The 21,664-nt window shown below is 30.8% G+C and overlaps 1 protein-coding gene across 1 annotated transcript; it reads right to left on the reverse strand.

Moving 5' to 3' along the window:
* Positions 1-5,752: 5,752 nt before the first annotated feature.
* LOC8258580 (cytokinin dehydrogenase 7) lies at positions 5,753-10,654 on the reverse strand. Its single transcript, XM_002516087.4, has 4 exons — positions 9,778-10,654; positions 9,373-9,648; positions 8,237-8,499; positions 5,753-6,288 (listed from the first exon to the last, which is right to left on the reverse strand). The coding sequence occupies exons 1-4, from the start codon at positions 10,480-10,482 to the stop codon at positions 5,970-5,972; spliced, it is 1,563 nt and encodes a 520-aa protein (XP_002516133.1). The 5' UTR covers positions 10,483-10,654; the 3' UTR covers positions 5,753-5,969.
* Between the last annotated feature and the right edge of the window lie 11,010 nt (positions 10,655-21,664).

Here is a 21,664-nt window from a genome sequence, read left to right on the forward strand (position 1 = left end):
TTTTATGATGGTTATACGGTCTCTATGACTAGGAGGACCTAATACGTCGTCGTGTCTTTACTCTTAATGTTATATGATAATATATAACGGATTAATATTCAAATTTTAGCACCCTTTTTTAATTTTATTTTGTCTAGTAGGCAAAATATATGTGTGCGTGCACTTTCTATTGCTACCATTTATTGTAACCTTTCAGACATTGATATTCAAATTTCAGATTGGTCCGAAATATATACCAAATTGCTCTTTCTACTACCATTAAACATCTTTATGAATTTGAATACCCACTCAATTTATCTTACTCCAATAAACTAAGTTCATTGCTATTAAAGTCTGAATTTAGGAAATCTAAGAACCACTAAGTTAAAATTTGTTAGTATTAAACTTCACTAGCAATGTTATTTTAATCACAAATTGAATTTTGATTAATAAAAAATGAATCACAAAGAGTTTCGTAGATAAATAGTTTTTTATTTTTATCACTAGCATAAGGGCAACTTGCTCACCAAGGTTGTTAAGTATATACCTATGTTGAACACAAAAAAGGGAGCAAAATGTTTGCAAAACTGGAAATAGGTGGGAAGAAAATCCTTGTCCGATGGTATAGGGCATATAATTGGTGATTTGGCCTCATAACTCTTGTCATTAAATGGACCACCAACAAGAAGAAAGAATTAAAAAGCTTTGAATGCTTAGATTTGCCTAATTGTACGTTAGTTAGTGGAAGGCCTTGCAATGAATATCCTTGAATGTGGAAAGCAATAGCAGCAGTAGTAGACGTAGTAGCAGCACTACTGCTACTGGGCAATAATAATAATAATTGTGTTGGCAATGTACAAATTTAACTATCCCCAGAAAAACTAAACAAGCGATAGAGAAAGTTACATAATGGGTAAGACACCGACTCCACCACTATCACACTCTTATGGCCATGAGGTGACACACTAATTGAATCTCCTGTCATATATTTACTACTTTGCGTCTTCTATGGCTATCATTTCTTGCATTTTCTGTAACTGCATTGCCCCTTGTTTGGCTGTTTAAGAAAAACACGCGCGCACACACCCAAGAGTTTGGACTACTCTTGAACTTTTACACTGCGTTTGAGGAAAAACAAAAGACAGCAGAGAATAGAAAGTAAGGAGAAAAGTTTTTCCTTGAAAATTAAAAATATATAATATATATATTTTTTCATTATTTAAAATCTAAAATTATAAATTTAAAAATGTTCCAGATACAATAAGTTGCTACTTTATCCTTTCAAAACATTTAAGAATATAGAGTAATTTAATCTTTAGTAGTCCACTTTTCTATGTTAATATTTGGAATTTCTTCTCATTTTGAAGAGATCAATATAACAAATAAATAGAAGATATGTTTTTATATTTGTTTCTTCTCTTTTTTTCTTTAAACATGAAAATATAACTCTATTTTTATTATTACTACATCTATTTTTCTATAAATACCATTGATTGGTATAAAATTAAAGAAATGAGATTAAAAGGTACATATATAAGTAAAACTTTAAGAAGTAACCATTGAAGGGATGGAAGATTTTATGACATGGACAAAAATTAGATCTACGTGGAATAACCTGAAAAAAGAAAAGGAAATAACAAAGTTGAGAAAGTTATATATTAGTGTAATATTAAATAAAGTCAAAAAAGTGAGTGAGCTTCTCTTTTCTATGTCACCTTGTGAATTTTTTGACCATTCACTCCTAAGATTAAGAGGGTTAACATTTGGCTCTTAATTTTAGGGGTGAAGCGTTAATTCCTTCACTCTCTGCTTTTCATTTTCTCACTTTTCCTCCAAGCGTAAATGGGACTTCTTGATTTTGTCCTCTGCCTGTTGAAGTCAGAGATTTTTTAAGCAATGGGACAGGTTGTTTCTTCATCAACTGAAAACTCTTTTCTTTTCATTTTTACCATGGTGGGACCTTTATATATATATTTTTTTTACTGAGCATGTCTGTAAATTATTGCAACCCCAAGTTTATGCCCAGGTAAATCCAAGTACAGTTGACTGGAAGGTCAAGTTTTTCCCTGTTTTCTAAGAACAAGAATGCTATTAATCAATACTTCTTTTCTTTTTATCCTTAAACTTTCTGTCTTTAGCATTTATGGTTTATGCGATCTTTAATTACCTTAGTGGGAAACAACAGACACCTTTAGAAAGTCCATAAATTGACATGCTTGGTTTGGGTTTAAAATCTTTGTTGATAATTAAGAATGATTAACCATTATCTGTGCTTAAGAAGCCTATTAATGTTAATTAAGCTTCCCAAAATGGCAGCAAAGCATGTCCCATGTTTCCCAAATCAAATTGGTCATGAAAAGATATGTTGGGATTATCAGGTGGTGTATAAAAAGGCTTTGTTGAAAATGTCTAAAAAGCTTAGTCAGCTACGATGGCCGACCATTGACTATTTTTATTTTTATTTTTCATCAATGGCTATTACCAATTGCAACTACAAACCATTAAGTGTGTGTCTGTGTGCCTCCCCTGCACACAGACTACGTTACATCATTACTTTCAGTACATATGTCAACTCCATCTATCCTCACAAATAATTTTTTAGCCAATTTTATAGTTATGCTCCTAAATTTATATTGATTAGTTAATTTAACATGTTAATTTATGACTTAATTTAAAAAGTATTTGAATTTTATTTTGTTAATATATAATTTAACATATTTTTAAATTTTATTTTTTAGTAATATTTGGACAATTTATGAAACATATACGGAAGTATTGAATGAAAATATATATCAAAAAATATTAAAATATTATATAATAAAATAAATTTAAATACCTATTAAATTATTTCTAAAGCTAAATTACTAAGATTCAGAAGCATAAATATGCATTGGCCATTTTCTTTTCTCATCATCGCCAATGGAACATTTTTCATTCCAAAAAGAATTAAAAAAAAAAAAAAATCAATGTTCCAGTTTTTTCCCCTTAACATTGTTTTGGGCTTTTATAAAATTTGGAAGCCTAGCTCAGGTTAGTGATCTGAAACTGGACCTGAATTTGACGAAAGGGAAGTTGCTTATTAGGCCCAAAATAATTGCTAGTGATTAACAGAAATTAGTGAGGCTGATGAGATGGGCCGTAACTTACTCTTAATCTCGCTGGATCAACCCTAAACTCGAAAACTAATAAGGAAATATTATCATGCTATATGATCATAAAATGCCACTGTATTCCCCACATCCAACATGAAAATATTCAACATAAACTTGTAATAAATCATGGGATTTTCTGATAAATCTTTCACTGTCATCACACTTCTGGTTCTAACACAAAGTGAAATACATCTATCAAGGAAACTAATTTACAATAATAGAGTAAAATTCTTTGCTTAGAATCTTAATTTAATTCCTCCTTGCTAATTATAACAGAACATAGGGTTCATTTATTCCAATTTTTTTTCTTATATTTATATACTTTGGATTTTTCATACGTATGCTACTTATCATTATCATTATCAATTTGAAATTAAATTAAATTAAAAAAGATCGTACAAAATATGGCTGGCATGCACTTTCATTGCCTTTTTCTTTCCTGGGTAGCAATTGAAAGCAATTCTCTTAGATATAAATATATATAAAAAATGGTTTTGGCTAGGCCCCCATTTTAAGTACAGTTGTAAAGCAAACTTAAGGGAAGTGAGTGTGGACAAATTTAAAGCTTGTGGAACTTTTATTTACATTAATATGTGTATATAAGTATTCTTTTGTTTTTCAATTATATAATATAAATAAATAATATGAACAAGAAGAGACATGATGAGAAATCATGGTTACAACTGTAAAGGGGTGACTTAGTCGATGACAACTTTTTGTAATTATGCAAAAGAAGCCTACCCCAACAACAACAACAACAACAACTTACTAGTGCCTTAGATTTTTCAACACTCGACATTGTCTTTTGGCCTTTTTCACTTCTATAAATACATCCATGAAACTAAATAAAACTTTATTAATTGCTTTGAAAGATTTAAATTTTAGGAAAATGACAAATGAGTACTTCTATATTTGAGCCAATCCGATTCTTGTACAATCTAATTTGTGATTTTCTAGTAGATTAAAATTTTATATGCCTTCCCATAAAGCAGATAAAGAACATGCCCCAAAAGTATTCTCCCTCTCTCTCTCTCTCTCTCTCTCTCTCTCTCTCTCTCTCTATATATATATATATATATATATATATATATATACTAAGACACCTTTTAAGACGTTTTTCTATTTTTATTTTTTTAAACCAAAGCTTGACGAGTTCTAATCAATTAACCACTAGATTCTTGAAACTTATCTCTTTTCCTTCAATTGGATTCTGTCATTAATTTGACCACCCCGCAATCTATAATTTAGACAATTAGATGACTCAATTTCAAATTCGGTTCTGGAATCATCTCCCCATTCTAAAAATTGAGATTTCTTCGTGCAAATAATTAAATGTTTCCTATAAACTTTTTATCTAAAAATTATAAAGAAAGAAAAGATAATTATTCATTTTAGAAAAATTTAAATTATACATCAGTTTCCTAATTTTTAATTATATAATAAAAATTAAAGAAAATGTTAGCATCGTCATGGATAAAATCTTTAGCATTGTTTAATCTAAAAGGTCAAAAAGACGTTCGTGCATGACACGGTTATCAAAGAACGTATATTTTTGCTTTGCATGGGATTAACATATATATGCATATCCATTGGCTGGTGCATCTTACAAGAAATCATGATCTTATAATTGCCTTCCAAAACCCCATAGTAGGACCCATTTTCTTTCACCTTTTCTCTCCTTTTTATAGCACCAAAAACAGTAGACGAGAAAAAGAAATAGAAATGGGAGATAAAGCAACCCACTGTATATAATATAATATGTGTTTCTAGATTTGATTTTGCATGAAAAAACAGACAGACCCACTGGCCTAATGAAAATAACCAAATCTTTTTTAACCCCAAAAAGAAAAGTGAAAAAAGCTTTTTGTATTTGATCTTTTGCAGCAAAAGCGAATCTCATGCCTAATTTCTAAGCTTAATTGGATTGCACTTTTTATCTTCTTCTTGTGACCAAAAAGTAATTTGACCCTTTTGTAATTGAAACTATAATTTGAAAAACATAAAATAAAAGAAGAAATCCTAGAACTGAAACATCAAGAGATGATTTTATAAAAAAGATAAGGCATGAATTAGGTTTGAGGTGTCTAGACTCTAAAGTGATTGGATTACAGGCAAGGCAAGTAGTTGCATGAGTAAGCAAGATAGAGACATTACAAAATACCCATTTGTGTTTCAATAACCTCTATCTATTGTCCCCATAAATATAAAATTTCTACCTAATATTCATATATCAATTACCAAGATCTATTAATTTTTAAATAATTATTTACGTGCCAATCGATTTTTTACTTACTGGAATATATACATAGATGATGTAAGTAAAAATTAGTAATATACATTTGAAATTTAGTTTCTTAATTATGAGGTTTGAATGAAACGTTGTTTTTGGGGAAAATTTTGATCTAACTATGAGTACTTCTATGTTTACAGTAGGTTCTTTCACACCGAATTAATATCCGTGATAGTTAAGTTATGACAACCCATGATGGCCCCATTATTGACCCTGGTGGTCCAGTTAATTTTAGAAGCTAAGCTTGTCTTTTGGCTTTCAGAATGAAATCGTTGGTGGCTTTATTTTTCAGGAAATGATAACTAAAAATGACTACAATAAGTTTTTAATATTTTCTTTTTGAAAAAAATATTCCTTTACATTAATTGCTTCAATATAATCAAATATTGTTTGTCAACTATAATTGAAATGGTACAGACACTGACCCACCAATAATTTTGTAACTAGCATCAAAGTAGATCTCAAAATATTATAAAAGAAAACAAAAAAAAAATTACAATTGATCATCTAAAATTAACCAGCTGATGGCCAATCAATAGAAAATTGTACTAGGACTGAGAGGTCCTCCTAAAGATTTTCTGCCCCGGGGAAAGGATGGCCAAGGGATCAAAACTGGCCTTCCTATCAACAAATCTAGACCATTGATTACCAAAGTGTCGTTTCCAGCCCTCTTGGGTTTGGTAGTGAGGAAGATATAATTTGAAGTCAAATTCATCATTGACACATAATTGGATAATTTCTTGGTTTTGAGATACCAATTTTTCAACAGCAGGACCTTTTGGGTATGGTGAAGTGAATCGGAGTAATGCCACTATGTAGAAAATCTCCCCTTCCGCTGGTATCATTACTGATGTCCGATGATCCCACCTGAATTGACATTCATGTCACATTAGTACTAGAAAAGATTAACATTCATGCATTGTGAAATAAGCACTCCATGAGGAAATGACTGCTAACATAGTAAGTAAACCTAACCTACTATACAAATGTCACATTATTATTTATTGTGCCTTAACCTACAAGTAAAGAAATACTTAATTAGTTTATTTAAATTATTTGAATTACGTATCATTTATCTATTTATTATAATTTTTATTTATTTCGACTTCTAAAAATATAAGTGGAAATAACACTATCGCATTATATGCAATATCTTATTATTATTATTATTATTATTATTATTATTTTACAATATGCAAGGGAACAATAACCTCACCCAAAATTGAAAACCCATAACTACGGGACATTGGATACCAAAAGGATAAAAAAGAAATCCCATGGGAAGAAAGGATGGGTTAATGTTATATTTTGTGTCTGTGTCATTGAACTGAAACCATAGGTCACATGTCAAGAAGTTGGGCAAAAGCCATACCATCATATCTTGTTGAAACGAACTCGAACCATAAACTTATTTTTAACTTACTCTTTTTTTTTTCCTTTTCCAAACATCTTTTCGATAAAGACGCTATATTATATATCCGTCAAATTTCATTTCAAAGAGGAACATCAAAGGCCAAACAAAAGAAAAGGAAAAGGAAAGAAAGAATGGAAAAGATAATCTGGCACACTCTCCTTTAAAGATTTTCAAGTACCACTTTCTTTTTTTTTTTTACTTTTTTTTTTTTAAATAAAAAAGTTTCAGGCCAAGTTCCCTGTAAACAGAACATGTGGACGATTTTGACCTCTTAGCACGTTTTATGTGCCAACTGTAGGGGTAATCTCGTCCATGGACAAAAAGAAAAATCCGTTTTTAGAGCCCAGAATTATGGTGTCACTGTAAGCTTGGTTGGCGAATAAATATCCTTGTCGTTTCTCGAACGGCAAGACTGACCATGAAAGTTACATCACTCGAAACTCTCATTTCTCCACAAAAAGAGTTCAGAGTTTCTCCTTTTTGACGAAAGTACCCTCCCCTAAATTAACCCCCTACTCCTAGGTTTCCATCGACGACCGCACTTTAAAACTTAAACAAGGTTTCATGAAGATTATGGTTAAGTTCTGGGTCCCACCATATCTTTATCCCTCTATATAAATAAATCCAACATTTATGCAGTTTATTTCATTCATGTTAATTTAATTCTAAATAACGGGTACGAAATAAATAAAGCTGCTACTAGTGAAGTTGCCGTCTGCTTTTGTCCCTTTAATTACTATTTTTGTTTCATCTTTTGCTTCTGCGCTAAAAGAGTCACCTAACACTTAACCTGATGTAAACAGGTGAATGTGCATCTATACGTGTATAAATTATTGGGTGAATTGTAAGGTGTATTATTAAATAAAAAATTATAAAATTTTAGAACAATTTATAAAAAAATATATTTAAAAAGTAAATATTGAAAATATTTTAATATGCAGTTTTATATAATAGTTATATTATATAAATTTAATTCGAAAATTCTATAAATGTTTTAATAATTATATAAAAATACTAAAAAGGCACTCAAACTATCACACTCTAATTTATCAAATTATTCTGATTTTTACGGCTTGGATTTAGTGCAACTAAGCACATAGAAATCATACTGCTACGGGGACCCACTTTGTCTTGTTAGAAATTAATTTTTGACCTACCACGAGATCTTAACCACCCGATTTATTCAAATTACAAAATCTATGTGACAAGTGGTGTTGGGTCCCCTTATGTCTCGTGTATGCATGACACGTGTTTAGACGAGAGGCTGTTAGCCCTAACCTCGTCTCTCTCAAAGAAAACCTGAGAGCTCTATCTATCTTGCACGTGGATGACATGCATGGGAACAATAATAACAATCTTAAGTTAATCATGCTAGCGGTCCAGCTTAGGAGCATTGATTACCTGCTTCGCACTAGAGGGTACACCAGCATGGGCCCACCAACACCTTCCTTCAGAATCCGCTTGAACACCATTTGATCAAAATCAGCAATATCCTTTTTTGAAACGAACATGTTTAACCAAGGGTGAGGAGCGTCCCATATTCCATTGGCTCTCGCGTTTTCCTCTACTCGCTTTACACGCAATAGAAAATCTACGAAGGATATGTCTACTTGGAACCTTAAATCCTCCAGGAATCCTAGCCGTCCAAGCAAGCTGTTCACGGCCTAAAAAAACAAATAGAGACGATAAATGAGAGGGCATTTACGTCATTTAACAAGAGGAGGGAGGGGCTGGAGAGACGATAAATCTACAGATTCCAGAAAATGATGGCTTTTTGGCCATTTGTAGAACTCGTGGGGACCATAACGTCAGCAAAATAACAATGATCAGGCATCAGCACTATAACATTTCTGCAAAAACAATTTTACTATTTTACCCAACTTGATTACGAAAATGACCGTATAGGAAATTTGCACACATCAGTATTAAAAAAAGAAAAAACCGCAGTGTCATTATCGTAATTAGCAGTGATTGCATGGGCTGTTTCAATGCTCTAATCTGTCAGAAAATCCAATAGGAGATACATTATACCGTATAGTCAGTTTCATAGTGAAGTAGGACACGAAAAATAAAATAGAAATCATTTGTTCTATTTTCTCCTTTTTCGATTCTTATTTTTTGTTTGTACTGTATATAAGTGAGATAATAAATTGCTGGTATCGTGATGGAGAACCAGAATGAGCCTTTTCTCCGTCGCTAACCATCGTGCGTAATTTTTAAGTATTTGACTTTTTCACCGTCCGGCGTAGACAGTTTTTCTTCTCTAATTATTATAATTTTTTTGATGTTGGGACCCCTTTATATGGTCAACATCTCCAACTGGGTCCCACTTAGCAACCACCTAGGTCAAAAATCAGTCATCACTGGACACAAAGAATTGCCCCAAAGTTTGTGTTCTAGAGTAATTCTTTTAGTACGCCTACCTAATCGAACGCATTCTGCATTGCGTTTCAGATGGTTAAAGGTGAGCTCTGATGCAGGAGATGGCGTAAAAAACAAACAAAAAAGAACTGTATGTAGCAGTAGTTATTAGTTACCGTATCAACCGTTGACGGGTGGTCACTGTTTTGGTAGTGTAGAGCTACTTCTAAGCAGTAAAGAACTGAACCGGCGGTCGCAGGAATAGCAGTATGGTCGTACCCACGGTCCGGGTCTAATGATACAGAAGGCCATCCATTTACATGGTCATCACTATTGACAAACACGAAGCCTTCTACATAATCGAACGACATGTCGTCAGGCCGAGTCACTAACCACTCAGCATCCCGAGCGTAATCTTCAAACTCAGTGTACACCACCCTTATCCATCTCACCTAACCAAAACGATAATAACAACAATTAAGAACTAATAAACATATAAGATTACAAAAAATTGGGTGCCCATTTTACTAGATTTCCCAAATTATTCAAATATAATAATAATTATAGGTAATCATACACACCATGTCCGGTGCTGATTGTAACTTGACCCTAGCTCTTGTTATGATGCCAAATTGGCCAAGACCACCAAGTGCTCCAAAAAACAACTCAGGGTTTTCCGTTTCATTACACGTTACCAAGTCACCTTTTCCAGTTACCACGTCTAATTCGGCTACGTTAGAAGACTGCGGTCCGTAACGGAAAGCCTGACCACTGACGCCGGCGTTAGATAACGTTCCGCCAACTGTTAAGCCTAAATAGTCAGTCCACGACCTCGGAGCTAAATTAAAATTCGAAACGCATCGTTTTAAAATATCTTCCCATAATGCCCCTCCAGAAACATCAACAAACATTTCACCAGTCATGCCGTTAGCTACAATCTCGAAATGACTCTCTGCAGTAGAGAGCATATCTATGACAAGACCATGATCAGCCATAGCTTGACCGTTGATGCTGTGACCGTTACCTCTTGCTGCAACCGTTAGATTAGGTGACCGGTACGCTGCTCTGACCACTCTAGCCACGTCATCAGCACCGGATGGCTTGATTATAGCCAAAGGTTTGGAAGAATATAAACCGCCGAAATCTTTACCGGCCAAACCGGTGGAAACGCAGTCTATGACTAGGCCCTGAAGGTCTAGAGACTGACATATGGTTGTTGGCACGGCGTCGTCTGGTTTAGAGTCGGAGTCGTTTTCATGAATAAATCGTTCCAGGTATGCTATCATCTTCGCCGCCGAACTGATGAGCTGCGGTGTTTGTAATTTCTTGTTAATGTATTTTGATTTTCTCTATATATTTCTCTTTCTATGTTTTGGAAGTGTGCAACTATTCTCAGTTCCTTCCTTTCTTTCTTCTGTGTGTATCTTTTGCGTTTTCAGTTTGGAGTATGCGGGGGTTAAATAGCGGCTTGGATTATAAATTAAATAACAATTCTTTTATTATTATTATTACTATAAATATTTGGTTAAAATTAAGCATTCATTATTAATTAATTGACGTCAGCCTAAGCTTCAATATTCTGTTGACATTGTGATCCTATCGACATCCTTTGTCTGCCACTTCTAAAATATAAGACTTCTCTTTTTCTTTTTTCTGAAAATTTTCATTTTAGAGGAAATAGTTTGAATGGTTGCATCTTTATTTATCCCACCCTAGTTTTTTCTTTTCTAGCTTTATCACATTATTGGTAATTAGAGCTAATTATATAATAAGATATGTAATTATTTATTAAAAATTGTATTTATACCTCTAAAAAGAAATAATATATTACTTATGATCTGATTAATAAAATAAAAAGCAAATTCAATAGTTAATAGAGTCTAGGAGATTAGGACAACAGAATATTATTATATTTATTGTGTTGGTTTGCTTTCATTGGTTTCAAATTGCAAATCCTCATTCATTCATGTGGTCCATGCACCTATGATCTATTACCTCACTTGCTAATTTACTTCATACATTTCGATGATGACACTACATATTAAATAATTTTATTTTACCTTTATATGTTTATCTTTAGTTGGAAAATCTTGTTCAAGGCCACACTCAATCCAAAATATGCTTTTAAAGCAAATAAATTTTTTAACTTGTACATTGCCAACAATGTATTTCGTTAAAGTTTATTGGAATATCAATCTAATATTACCCAAAAAAAAAATTAATATTTATATTTAATTTCATATAGATCCACCGTATATTTTGATTAATTAAGTTAAATTTAAGATTATTTTTTATTTTTAATTAAAATTTTAAATTAAAATTTTAAATATACAGTATATTAACATTTTTTAAACCAATATTTTATTACTACAATGGTCTTACCCATCCACTAGCTTTATTCTAGATTATTGGATAAAAAAATTAATTAAGCTGAATGATATACATGACCACCTCTAGATCACGAGATGAGTACATAAGCAATAATGGGTATGCATGTTTTCTAATATTAATGAAGGTTAATTTTCAATTTCAAAAAGAAAACCTTATTCCTTAATTAAGAAAAAAAAGGAGGCCTTGCCTAACACGCAATTGATCAAGTTAATGCCATGATTAATTTCATTTTAATAATTAATTAGTCAAAATTATAAATAAATTCCAATTGTTTATTTAAAGGTCAATAATGGCCCTGCCCCTTCCAAGATGGAAATAAAACCCTTGCTGCTCATTTTAATTCTGAGACTAATAGAGGGTGCTTAGTTACTAATTTATAAAATATAATATATCAGCAGTGCCGACTTTTAATTAAATATAGAGTTTGCTAATTTTAAAATAGGTAGATGAGATAGCCTTTATAGGCACATGTATTATAACAAAAATGAATTATGAATGTTTAATCCAAGTCTAATACCACAAACATAAAATTATATTCTCTCATTTTCTTTTTAATTTTTTATGAAGATGACTTTTTTATTTTATATTAATTAATTTTAATATATAAATATATTAATATTTTTAAGTCTATTACTATGAGAATATTGAGTTGTTTTTCTATAATATCGAGTTTTTATTCTATAAGAGTTTTATAATCATCTATTACGAAAGTGTTGGATTCTTCCTATAAAAGTAATGAAGAGAAATAAAAAAAATTCAATTCAACATATAAAAGATCAGCCGAAAACACATATAAAATCAATATTAGCGCCACCGAATGGAGCATTTTTTCTATAAAATTGTAATTTACTACTCCATCAACACGATTGATGATTATTATAAATAATTTTTTTATATGTATTTATTGATATTTATTTATCTTATATTAAGATGTAATTACTAATCCTCGTTAATAGAATATTTATATATTTTTATAAAAATGAACGTATTTTTTTAAAACATATTTTGCAATGGACTATTGTTGCATAAGTTAACAAACTAATAATGAGATTAAATAAGAGTAATAGGTGAATACATTTGTTCTATGAATATACATATGTATCAAGTAAAATTACATTATTGAATCCATTAATAAAATCGTATATGCTTAAAACTTTCATCGCTAACTATTAAATGAAAATACTAATTACTAACACAATAGTGGATAGAAAACTAATGATATTTAAGGAGTTGTTTAGTACTGAAAATATTTTCCATTTTCACTTCTATTATTTATTTTCATTTTTATATGTTCTAAAATTTTATTTTCTAAATATAAAATTGAAATATATATTAATTCATTTAAAATTTCAATATGCTAATATTCTCTTTATATAACATTTACTTATGTTTCTGTAAAATAACCACAATTATAGAATCAAATAATTTGATTGTATGGAAATCAATATATAATTACAAAATCCACTTTTTGATTTTACTAAAGAAGTGTTCCAAGTTTTGAGGGAATTACATTAATTATGAAATTTCGACACTAAAAAAGTAAATTATATATATATATATATTATTTTTCCTTTTGAACATAATTTTTGTTATAAAAAAAAAGAAGAAAATTATATGGTTGACATTATAACAGATAATTTTAGAATTGAAGCCGTTTGTCTCTCTCTCTCATCCACATAAAATATCTGAATCTGATAACAATATTTTGCTATTACAGTTGACTTGAACTCGAGAAGTAGTTGTATCTGTGAATACTGTTTAATGTTTCTTTAATTGCTTAGGGCACCGCCACTTTGAAACGAAGATCTGTTATAGCAGACCGAGAACAATTTAAAAAGAAGCGATATTATTGTAATTAAAAACTAAAAACATACTTGCCAATTGATTATAGGAGGAGGATTTCAAACAGAAAAAAGAAATGGGTATTTGATAGCATCAATAATTTAAGGAAACGGGCAGTGGAAGTTATTGAGGATTATGTAGTTTGTGTTCTGCAGTGCAAAGATTCCTGGGTATCATTTATGTATTTTGCAGTTCTGGTTTCTTTATTCTCTAACAATGTATATCTCTAAGAATAATTGATGCTGTTTATCCTATAAAACTATATATATATATATATACATAAGTCAAAAGCAACACTGCCCCTCCCTAGTCAACTATTTTTAAATTCCAATCAATGGAACACTTGAATTAACATACAGTGGACTAGCAAAATCTGAATTTAGTTCATAAACTCTTGAGAAGATTCATCCAACTGGTCTCAAATCTGGCCTCATGCTCAACTAATTTTGGAGAACACTTGTGAAAAGGGACAAAGTGGGAAGCATTTTCTTTTTTGCCCATTTTTAATATTAGTGGAATTTAATTATATTTTATAATTGAATTATATCGAGAAAAAAGAAATATCTTTCTTTCTCCAATATACTCCTCATGATTGTTTATATTATTGTCATTATTAAATGAAATAATAATAATAATAAAGAATACATGGAGGCCAAAAACCTTAATGAATAGCATTACCTCTAAAAAGTCTTCAAGGGTTAGCCGACTAGAAGTTTCTCTTCAAAGGGCAATTTGATATTATTTGTTTGGAGTGGTCAAAAGCTTTTAAGGGTATTTTAGCTCTTTGTTCATTTGTTTATTGCATTTACATTTATTCCACGTTTAACAGATAAATGATAATAATTTGAGCACTCAATTCATGCATTACTGAGAACATTTTGATAGTTTAGAACAATTAATTCTCTCTTTTTAATAGTTAATAGTAATTAGCTTTTAAACACGTGTTAAATTTCCATAATCTCCGAACTACATTTGACATTTTATTTGTTTGGGTAGATAAGTCAAATTTTGTTGGCCAGTCGTTCGATATCTGAATTTTAATATTTTAATTTTTGATTTAATTTTATAAAAACCTAAATTTGTATTATTTATAATATTTAAATACTTTTTGACATATAACTCTATCTAATACTACCACATATATTATGTATAGGTGTTTTTATTGTTATCATATTAGATAAAAACACATTTCTATTTCTTTTTTTAATTTAGGACATTGACACTTGATTAGCAATTTTTTAAAGTCTTATTTTCTACATTATTTTCTGATGCATTCAATATATATATATATATTATCTCCGAGTGTTAGGCCCCAAATGTAAAACCCAGGTCTATCTATTTATAAATGTTACTTCTACAACTCTTTGAGAAAAGTAACAGCAACAATTTGTAAACCGGATTTTTCCTTAGAACTGTAATTTGCGTACTATCTGATGAAGATAGGAAAAAATCTCCAAACCCAAACTGCCCTAGGGTACAAAATTTAATTCCCTCCAGGAATAATACACACACATATATACATCTCCATTTTTCTTGGGAATAATATATAGAAATAGATCGTTGAATCGACTAATAGCTACACTACTGGGGTACGCCGTTAGAAAAGCACAACATTGAAACTTATCATGTGAATACAATACCTACCTTAATATATTGGTGCAATCTCTGATCTGGGAAAAGTAAATATATGCCTCATTTAATGAAATGTAAAAACAGAAGAAATTAATGTGAGTTCAAAAGCTTAACCTATAGGAGACAAGAAGCACTCATTAAATGGGTTAGCAACGTAGCCTCCAGCAATCAAGAACTGAAGCCTTTGCAGCCATTTCACATCTGGGTTTCTTGATTTCTTCATCACATAAAATCACAGGAAGATCTATCTTTAGCAAAACCTGAGTTCACATCCGTCGACATGCTTGATGGATAGGCAGAGGCTCCCCTCATAGACTGTCCACTCAATCCTAGATTCCAGTACCTTAACAATGACTAGAAAAAAACCTACTTGGACACGTTTATGGCAGCCCAAGGAACAAAAATTCGGTATCTAGACTCCTAAATCAACAATTTCATGTGGAGACATTCAATTTGACATTTTAATAAGACGGTAAATATCTTGTGATTGAATTTGAAAAGAAAATTAATTTCTTTCACTTAAATCTTTTCTTTGAAAAGAAATATAAATATTCCATTCATGAAAATTAATAAGTATATCTTGATATAAAAGATAAAAATAAATATTAAGAAATACATGTAAAAGAATATACTTATAACAATCATCAATCGTGTTAATGGAGTAATCAATTATAATTATGTAGAAAAAAACTCCATCTAATGGCAGTAAGTCATATATCAATTTCATAGATGTATTTTGATGAGTTTGATTATTTAAATGTCGGATTTAATTTTTTTTTCTTTTCACTACCTTCATATAGGAAGAACTCAACACCCTCGTAAAAGAGGATTATAAAATTCATACAAAAAAATTCAAAATTTCTATAATGAAAAACTATAAAACTTTTTAAAAACACTAATATTTATTTATTAAAACTAATTAATAATAATAAAAAAGAAAAATAAACTACCGCCAATTTAAAAATTACTGATAAAAAAAATATCTTGCAAAATTTTACAACACTTTCTTTGAATGCAAATTCTTTGAATGGTAAATAAAACTTTGATAAAAAAAATAATAAAAATATCTTGCAAAATTTTACAACACTTTCTTTGAATGGTTTCACGAAATATTCTACATATTCTAATAAAACTTGTATGGAAAATTTTGAAAAATTCAATTAAATGCAAATTCTTTTTTTCCACTTTAGATAAAGAGACAAGTAAAGGAGTGAAAAGTCATTGCAATTGAAGATTATACAGGGTTGGATTTATTTATTTGAGTTGCGTGGAGGTGGGACCATAGAACTAATATAATGGGGAAGGTTTCCTATACTTCTAGATTATCAAAAATCATTAGTATGATTGTGAAATTACACAATAATAACATTTCAATACAATCCCTTAAACCTTTTTAATTTCCCCTTTTATCTGTAGAATGGGAGAGAGAGAGAGAGAGGGGTAGATGGGACTTGGACGTCCGACCTCACCTCTTATTCCAACATAATGTTTTACTATGTCTTATAACAGTGCAGCTGTTTATTATTCTTGTGATGGTAACTTAATTTCTTGGTTTTGATTTGGACTTGTCCAAAGGCGGCACCTTTTCTTTTATATATATATATTCTTTCTGGATTATCTGAAACCACAGTTTTCTTTGATGTAGACTTATTCTCAAACTAGTGATGTATTCAATACTGTGTTCAAATTATACACTTAACCAAAATTATATTAATTGATAGTTTTGAACATAAGAAGTCATTGACAACCGATTAGTAATAATCATCATACAATAGTCTTGCAATAATCGATTAAACAAACAAATTGATTAGCTTAGATCAGTAGACAAAGAGTATTCAGTGTTTATAAAAATTGGGTTCTCGTTTTCTCCATAGATAATTAACACACCGTTGCCAATTGAGCTAGTACGTAAACCAATTAAAATACTAAGGGCAAGCTCAAAAACTGATCCCAAATCTGATTCTATGAAGTAAAGATTGGGGATGATGCAATAAATATCATTCTTGACCATGAGCTCTATAAATGAAGCATGAACTCTTCTTTGTTGAAAACGAGAGACTAATAGAAAGAAAGCATGCGTATAGAGTTTTAAATCATTTGAATTTGACCAAATTAGCAATAATGTTTAAAAAAGTTTATAAGATTTTATTCTTTATAAGGTTCGTTAAGATACGCATCTATATTTTGATATCTTTCAAGTTAGGTATTACAGTGGAGGTTCAAAAGCGGCAGCCAATCTTACAATTGAAATATGTAGATTACATGCTTGAGCATCCTTCCTATGCTACTGCTTTTTGTACATATGTTTTCTTCGGAAAAACTTAATAGTTCAGCTGTATAATTTGGAATGCTTCAGCTTTTCATTAGTAATAATTAAATATGTATTACTCGTCAGAATATATAATGTTTCCACTTTTTTTAACTTTTATTAGGTAGAATAAAGAGCTAAAGTCAAGAAAAGGAAATTTCGTGTTCATGATGATGACCAAAAAATAAAAAGAGAGGACGTTTTCTTTTGTGGCTGATGATGTTTACAAGATTTTGTTTTTGTAATCTTGGACCGAAGCATTGGCTGTAAGAATGAATTGAGTGATTATTAGATGGGGTCAAGGCTACTGAGCTTAGAAAGCTTTTCTTGAATTGTTATATATCAAATCAAGAGAGGCAGCTAAAGAAATATTGACGGCAGAAAAAAGATTATCTTATTTCTAGCTAATTTATGTACAATTAGATTATTAGATAAAATATTACATTAAAAACAAGAACAGGAAAGCTCCTTTGGATTCTCAATTATGTCAGATGCACTTGTTTATCATTCTCTATACTATTTTAATTTGTTGCTTTGGGCATGATTCATTCTGTTTTTAAACATAATTAATAAATAAATAAATTATGCAACCGTTGCAAGAAATTGCAATTAAAGATTTTGCAGTATGAATCTTTATTTGACTTTGATAAACAAAGGGCATTCTTTTTTATATATATTTTGTCATGGAAAAATACAATGTAGTACGAAATAATTAGGATAATGGACTATTTATACATTTTAACCGAGTCCAAAAGAATCAAACATTATCTCAGAGGCGTGCGATGGACAATATTAAACCAAGAAAGATTAGATGTTCCTTGTTAGAAGCCATTGATGTAAATATAGACCTTTCATCCCTATAATCCAACACTGTTTTTGATACGCTGCCAATACCATGGTGTTGTTGATCTGATATTTGACTTGCCACTCCAGCTACAGATCCAGAGTATGTTCATTGGCATGCTGCACCCTCTTTTCCATATGATTCATTTTCTTTTTCTTTTGTAATTTTCTTGAATTTTGCCTGGTGCGCTATCGGATTAATTATTTACACCACGTGATATATATTCGACTATTAGCTACTGATAGTCCAGTATCGATGATTTATTACTTTTCTCTTGTGGGTTTTGTAGATCTCCATAGATTTGCAATTTTGATTGTTCTACTTTTATAGATTTAGCTTTGTCAATACTCGATTGCTTTTTGTATGTTGTTTTAATTTGTTTTTCTTCACAGGAACAGCAGAGTCAAGTTGCTGAATGATATTTTTGACTTTGCTTCCAAAATTTACATGCATTGACCATATGGCTGAAAATCCAATTATCACACATTGATAAAGAAACTCAATATGTGAGAGTTTAATCTGATATTCTTTTAAATAGTTAAGCTGCACGGACCTGAAAAAAAAAAAAAAAACTAATGGAAATTCCTTAAACGATTTGCTTACATTTTTATTTTTATTTTATTTATTGGCTCTAATTGGAATTCAAATTTACAAGTTTATAATATATAAGAAGAAGGAAATCTTTATAATATTATTTGGGTATCTGACTCTTTTTAGTAATTTTAACAAAATTGCTTGAAACAAGAGATATTTGATAAAATAATAAGAAGGGGTCTGTATACAATTCCCTTGATAATTTCTCATGTAAAATGAAGTTAATGTATTTATCAAACATATGCATCTTTACAACTTTGGTTCTGCATGTAATTAAACCCCGAGTTGGTAATTACAGACTAAAAAGAAAAGGAAAAGGCAAGTATCTAGCCGAAGACAGAATGTATCTTTCTGATTCTTGATGCTTAAGAATTGAAATTATCCTCTTGGATTATATAGAAAGGCATGTAATGTTTGTTTGGACAAAAATAAGGCATGTAATTGATCATTAATTTATTTTATTGTTCTTATCTTCTTTCATTTTCCCGAGGAGAGTGATTCTGAACGTGCAAATGAGAATATAAAATGCTGGAAACATGGTGCCAAAGCATGAATAATTTGATTGTCATATATATTATTCCATTTAAATGGTGCAAACTATGTCAGGCAGATCGACTTTGGACAGGAAAAATATATATCTATCATATCAGGTCACACTTCACTTTTGTGCATATAGAACTTCATTGATTGAAATCTAGCACTTTATTTTAAGTTGATTGATCGTCCAAAATCTAAAATCCAAAAGCCACAAACTTTTCACAAGATTATTTGTGTCCTTTTATCTTACCAAGCGCAACTTCAGGGAACATTTCTATATGTGTTCTCAGAATCTCAAACCATTTAAATGGTAAAGAGTTTAGGCTTCTTTTTGGGCCTTTTTAGCATGTTAATATTCCATGTATCAAACCAAATATTTTATCATATCAATATAACATATGCTTTAATATATTCCAAATAATTAGGAAATCATCCTGCAATGCTTCATATGCCAAATGTCCAGAGCATAATTTCTTTGGCACTCCAGAAATTCTTCATTTAACCATTTGGTGGCTTCAAAATATACCATCTTATATATTGTGAATCAATCGTGCAGATATTGTGAAATGATTGGATTATCCAAGCCAAACAGGTCTTAGCATCTTTTGTAGTTTAAGACATAATTAGGTCTTAAAAAATATATTAATTAGTGGATAAAACAAGGAATAGAATTAAAATCAAAACAGAAAGACTAAAGAGCGAATGTCTGCCGAAGATCATAAGAATACTTTTTGCAAGAAAGTTCACACAAATTAGAAGCTGCAACGTGATTAAAATATAAGTTAATTATTTAGATCGATGTTGAATTCTCTGATACGAAAATGAAATAGTGGTCTGCTACTGCTAGTCTTGGCTCACATATGTTGTCGGTCAATCCACAGGCTGGTACTTTCAGTTTTGGATTTTCTTCACTTTGTTTTACTTGCTGCCATTTTTATAAAAAATTGCCAATATGCATGTTTGCAATTTTTCAGGACAATGATAATGCAATTGAAAAATATCACATTCATCATTAAAAACTTGAACAAGATAGGCAGGCATAAGGAGTACCTCATCCCAGCAGAGCACTACTTAGAAAAGCAGATTCCTGTAGGATGAATTTTTGTTCTAACAAGAAAACGGACTGCCAATTTCTCTATGTGTAATTTAGTTTTAAGTTTCTTGACAGGCATATGTATAAGGAGGTTGTGCCATGTCAGGAAAAAAAGAAAAAGAAAAAAAGTAGTGATAGCAAATAACGCTGAAGAAGTTTTTCCAAACTGATTATAACTTGGCATAAATTTCCCACAAAAATTTATGATCTCTTAGTCCGATTAAGCTCATTTAATAGGATAACATCTTATGATTTGCTTTTTTGTCGATTATTTTATTTATGCATGCTTGTTTTTTACATAAAAAACTGAAAGAGAAAGATATGATAACGAACTATTTTATTTAAAAATTTGAACTGATAGGTAAAGTTTAAGAATAATTTTATGTCTAACAAATTATAATTAGGATCTTTCTTTTTATGAGGTGCAAGAATAATGTTATAAGTGTGAACCTTTAAGTTGCATTGGGTTGGCAATTGATTGTGTTAGTCTAGTGGATATAGGCTATAGTACTTCAGTCCGATGAACTTTCATCTGCATAGAGAGCAGCACAAGCGGTGACAGTATTTTGCCTTTTTTCAATGTGAACACTAGTTTGTTTCAAAGTGACAATTTATGAGGGTCAGTTCTCTTTTGATTCTTATATCAGGCAGTAGTATAGTTTGCACTTACTTATGGTGGGGTTACATCATAGATAAGTGGGATTTGATCTTACTGCTCTAGCTTGAGAAGCAGACGGATAGAATGGACCCAACATAACCAAAAAGTATAATGAAAAAATAAATAATCCAATATCATGCTTTAGGACCAACCCACCTCTTTCTCTGTTTTTGGACATAGAATTTATGCACAAAAATGGGTGATGGAAAGGCCAACTTATTAATGCTTGGGAAGCTCAAAACTGGTTCAAGCCCTTAGAATTTATTTTGGGTGCATCATTACAGGAAAAGCTTCTATAAGCTAAAATCCAAAGCACCAATCCAAAATTTCATATACTCAAATTCAAGATTAAAATGCTAAGCGCAGATGACCAATGATTTTCATAACTGGGTCATGAATTGGAATGCTGGTGCAAGGCAAGGCCAACTAAAAATTTGATTTCGGAAATAGTATAAGAATCTTGGTACAAGGTACATATTCACATTGGTTGATGTGAGTGAGAAGAGACCAATAAAAATTTCAAAAGTTTGTTTGTTGCTATTCATCAGCCTAGAGGTAGCATTATTGTG

Source organism: Ricinus communis, chromosome 3, assembly GCF_019578655.1.
Source record: "Ricinus communis isolate WT05 ecotype wild-type chromosome 3, ASM1957865v1, whole genome shotgun sequence".
NCBI lineage: Eukaryota > Viridiplantae > Streptophyta > Magnoliopsida > Malpighiales > Euphorbiaceae > Ricinus > Ricinus communis.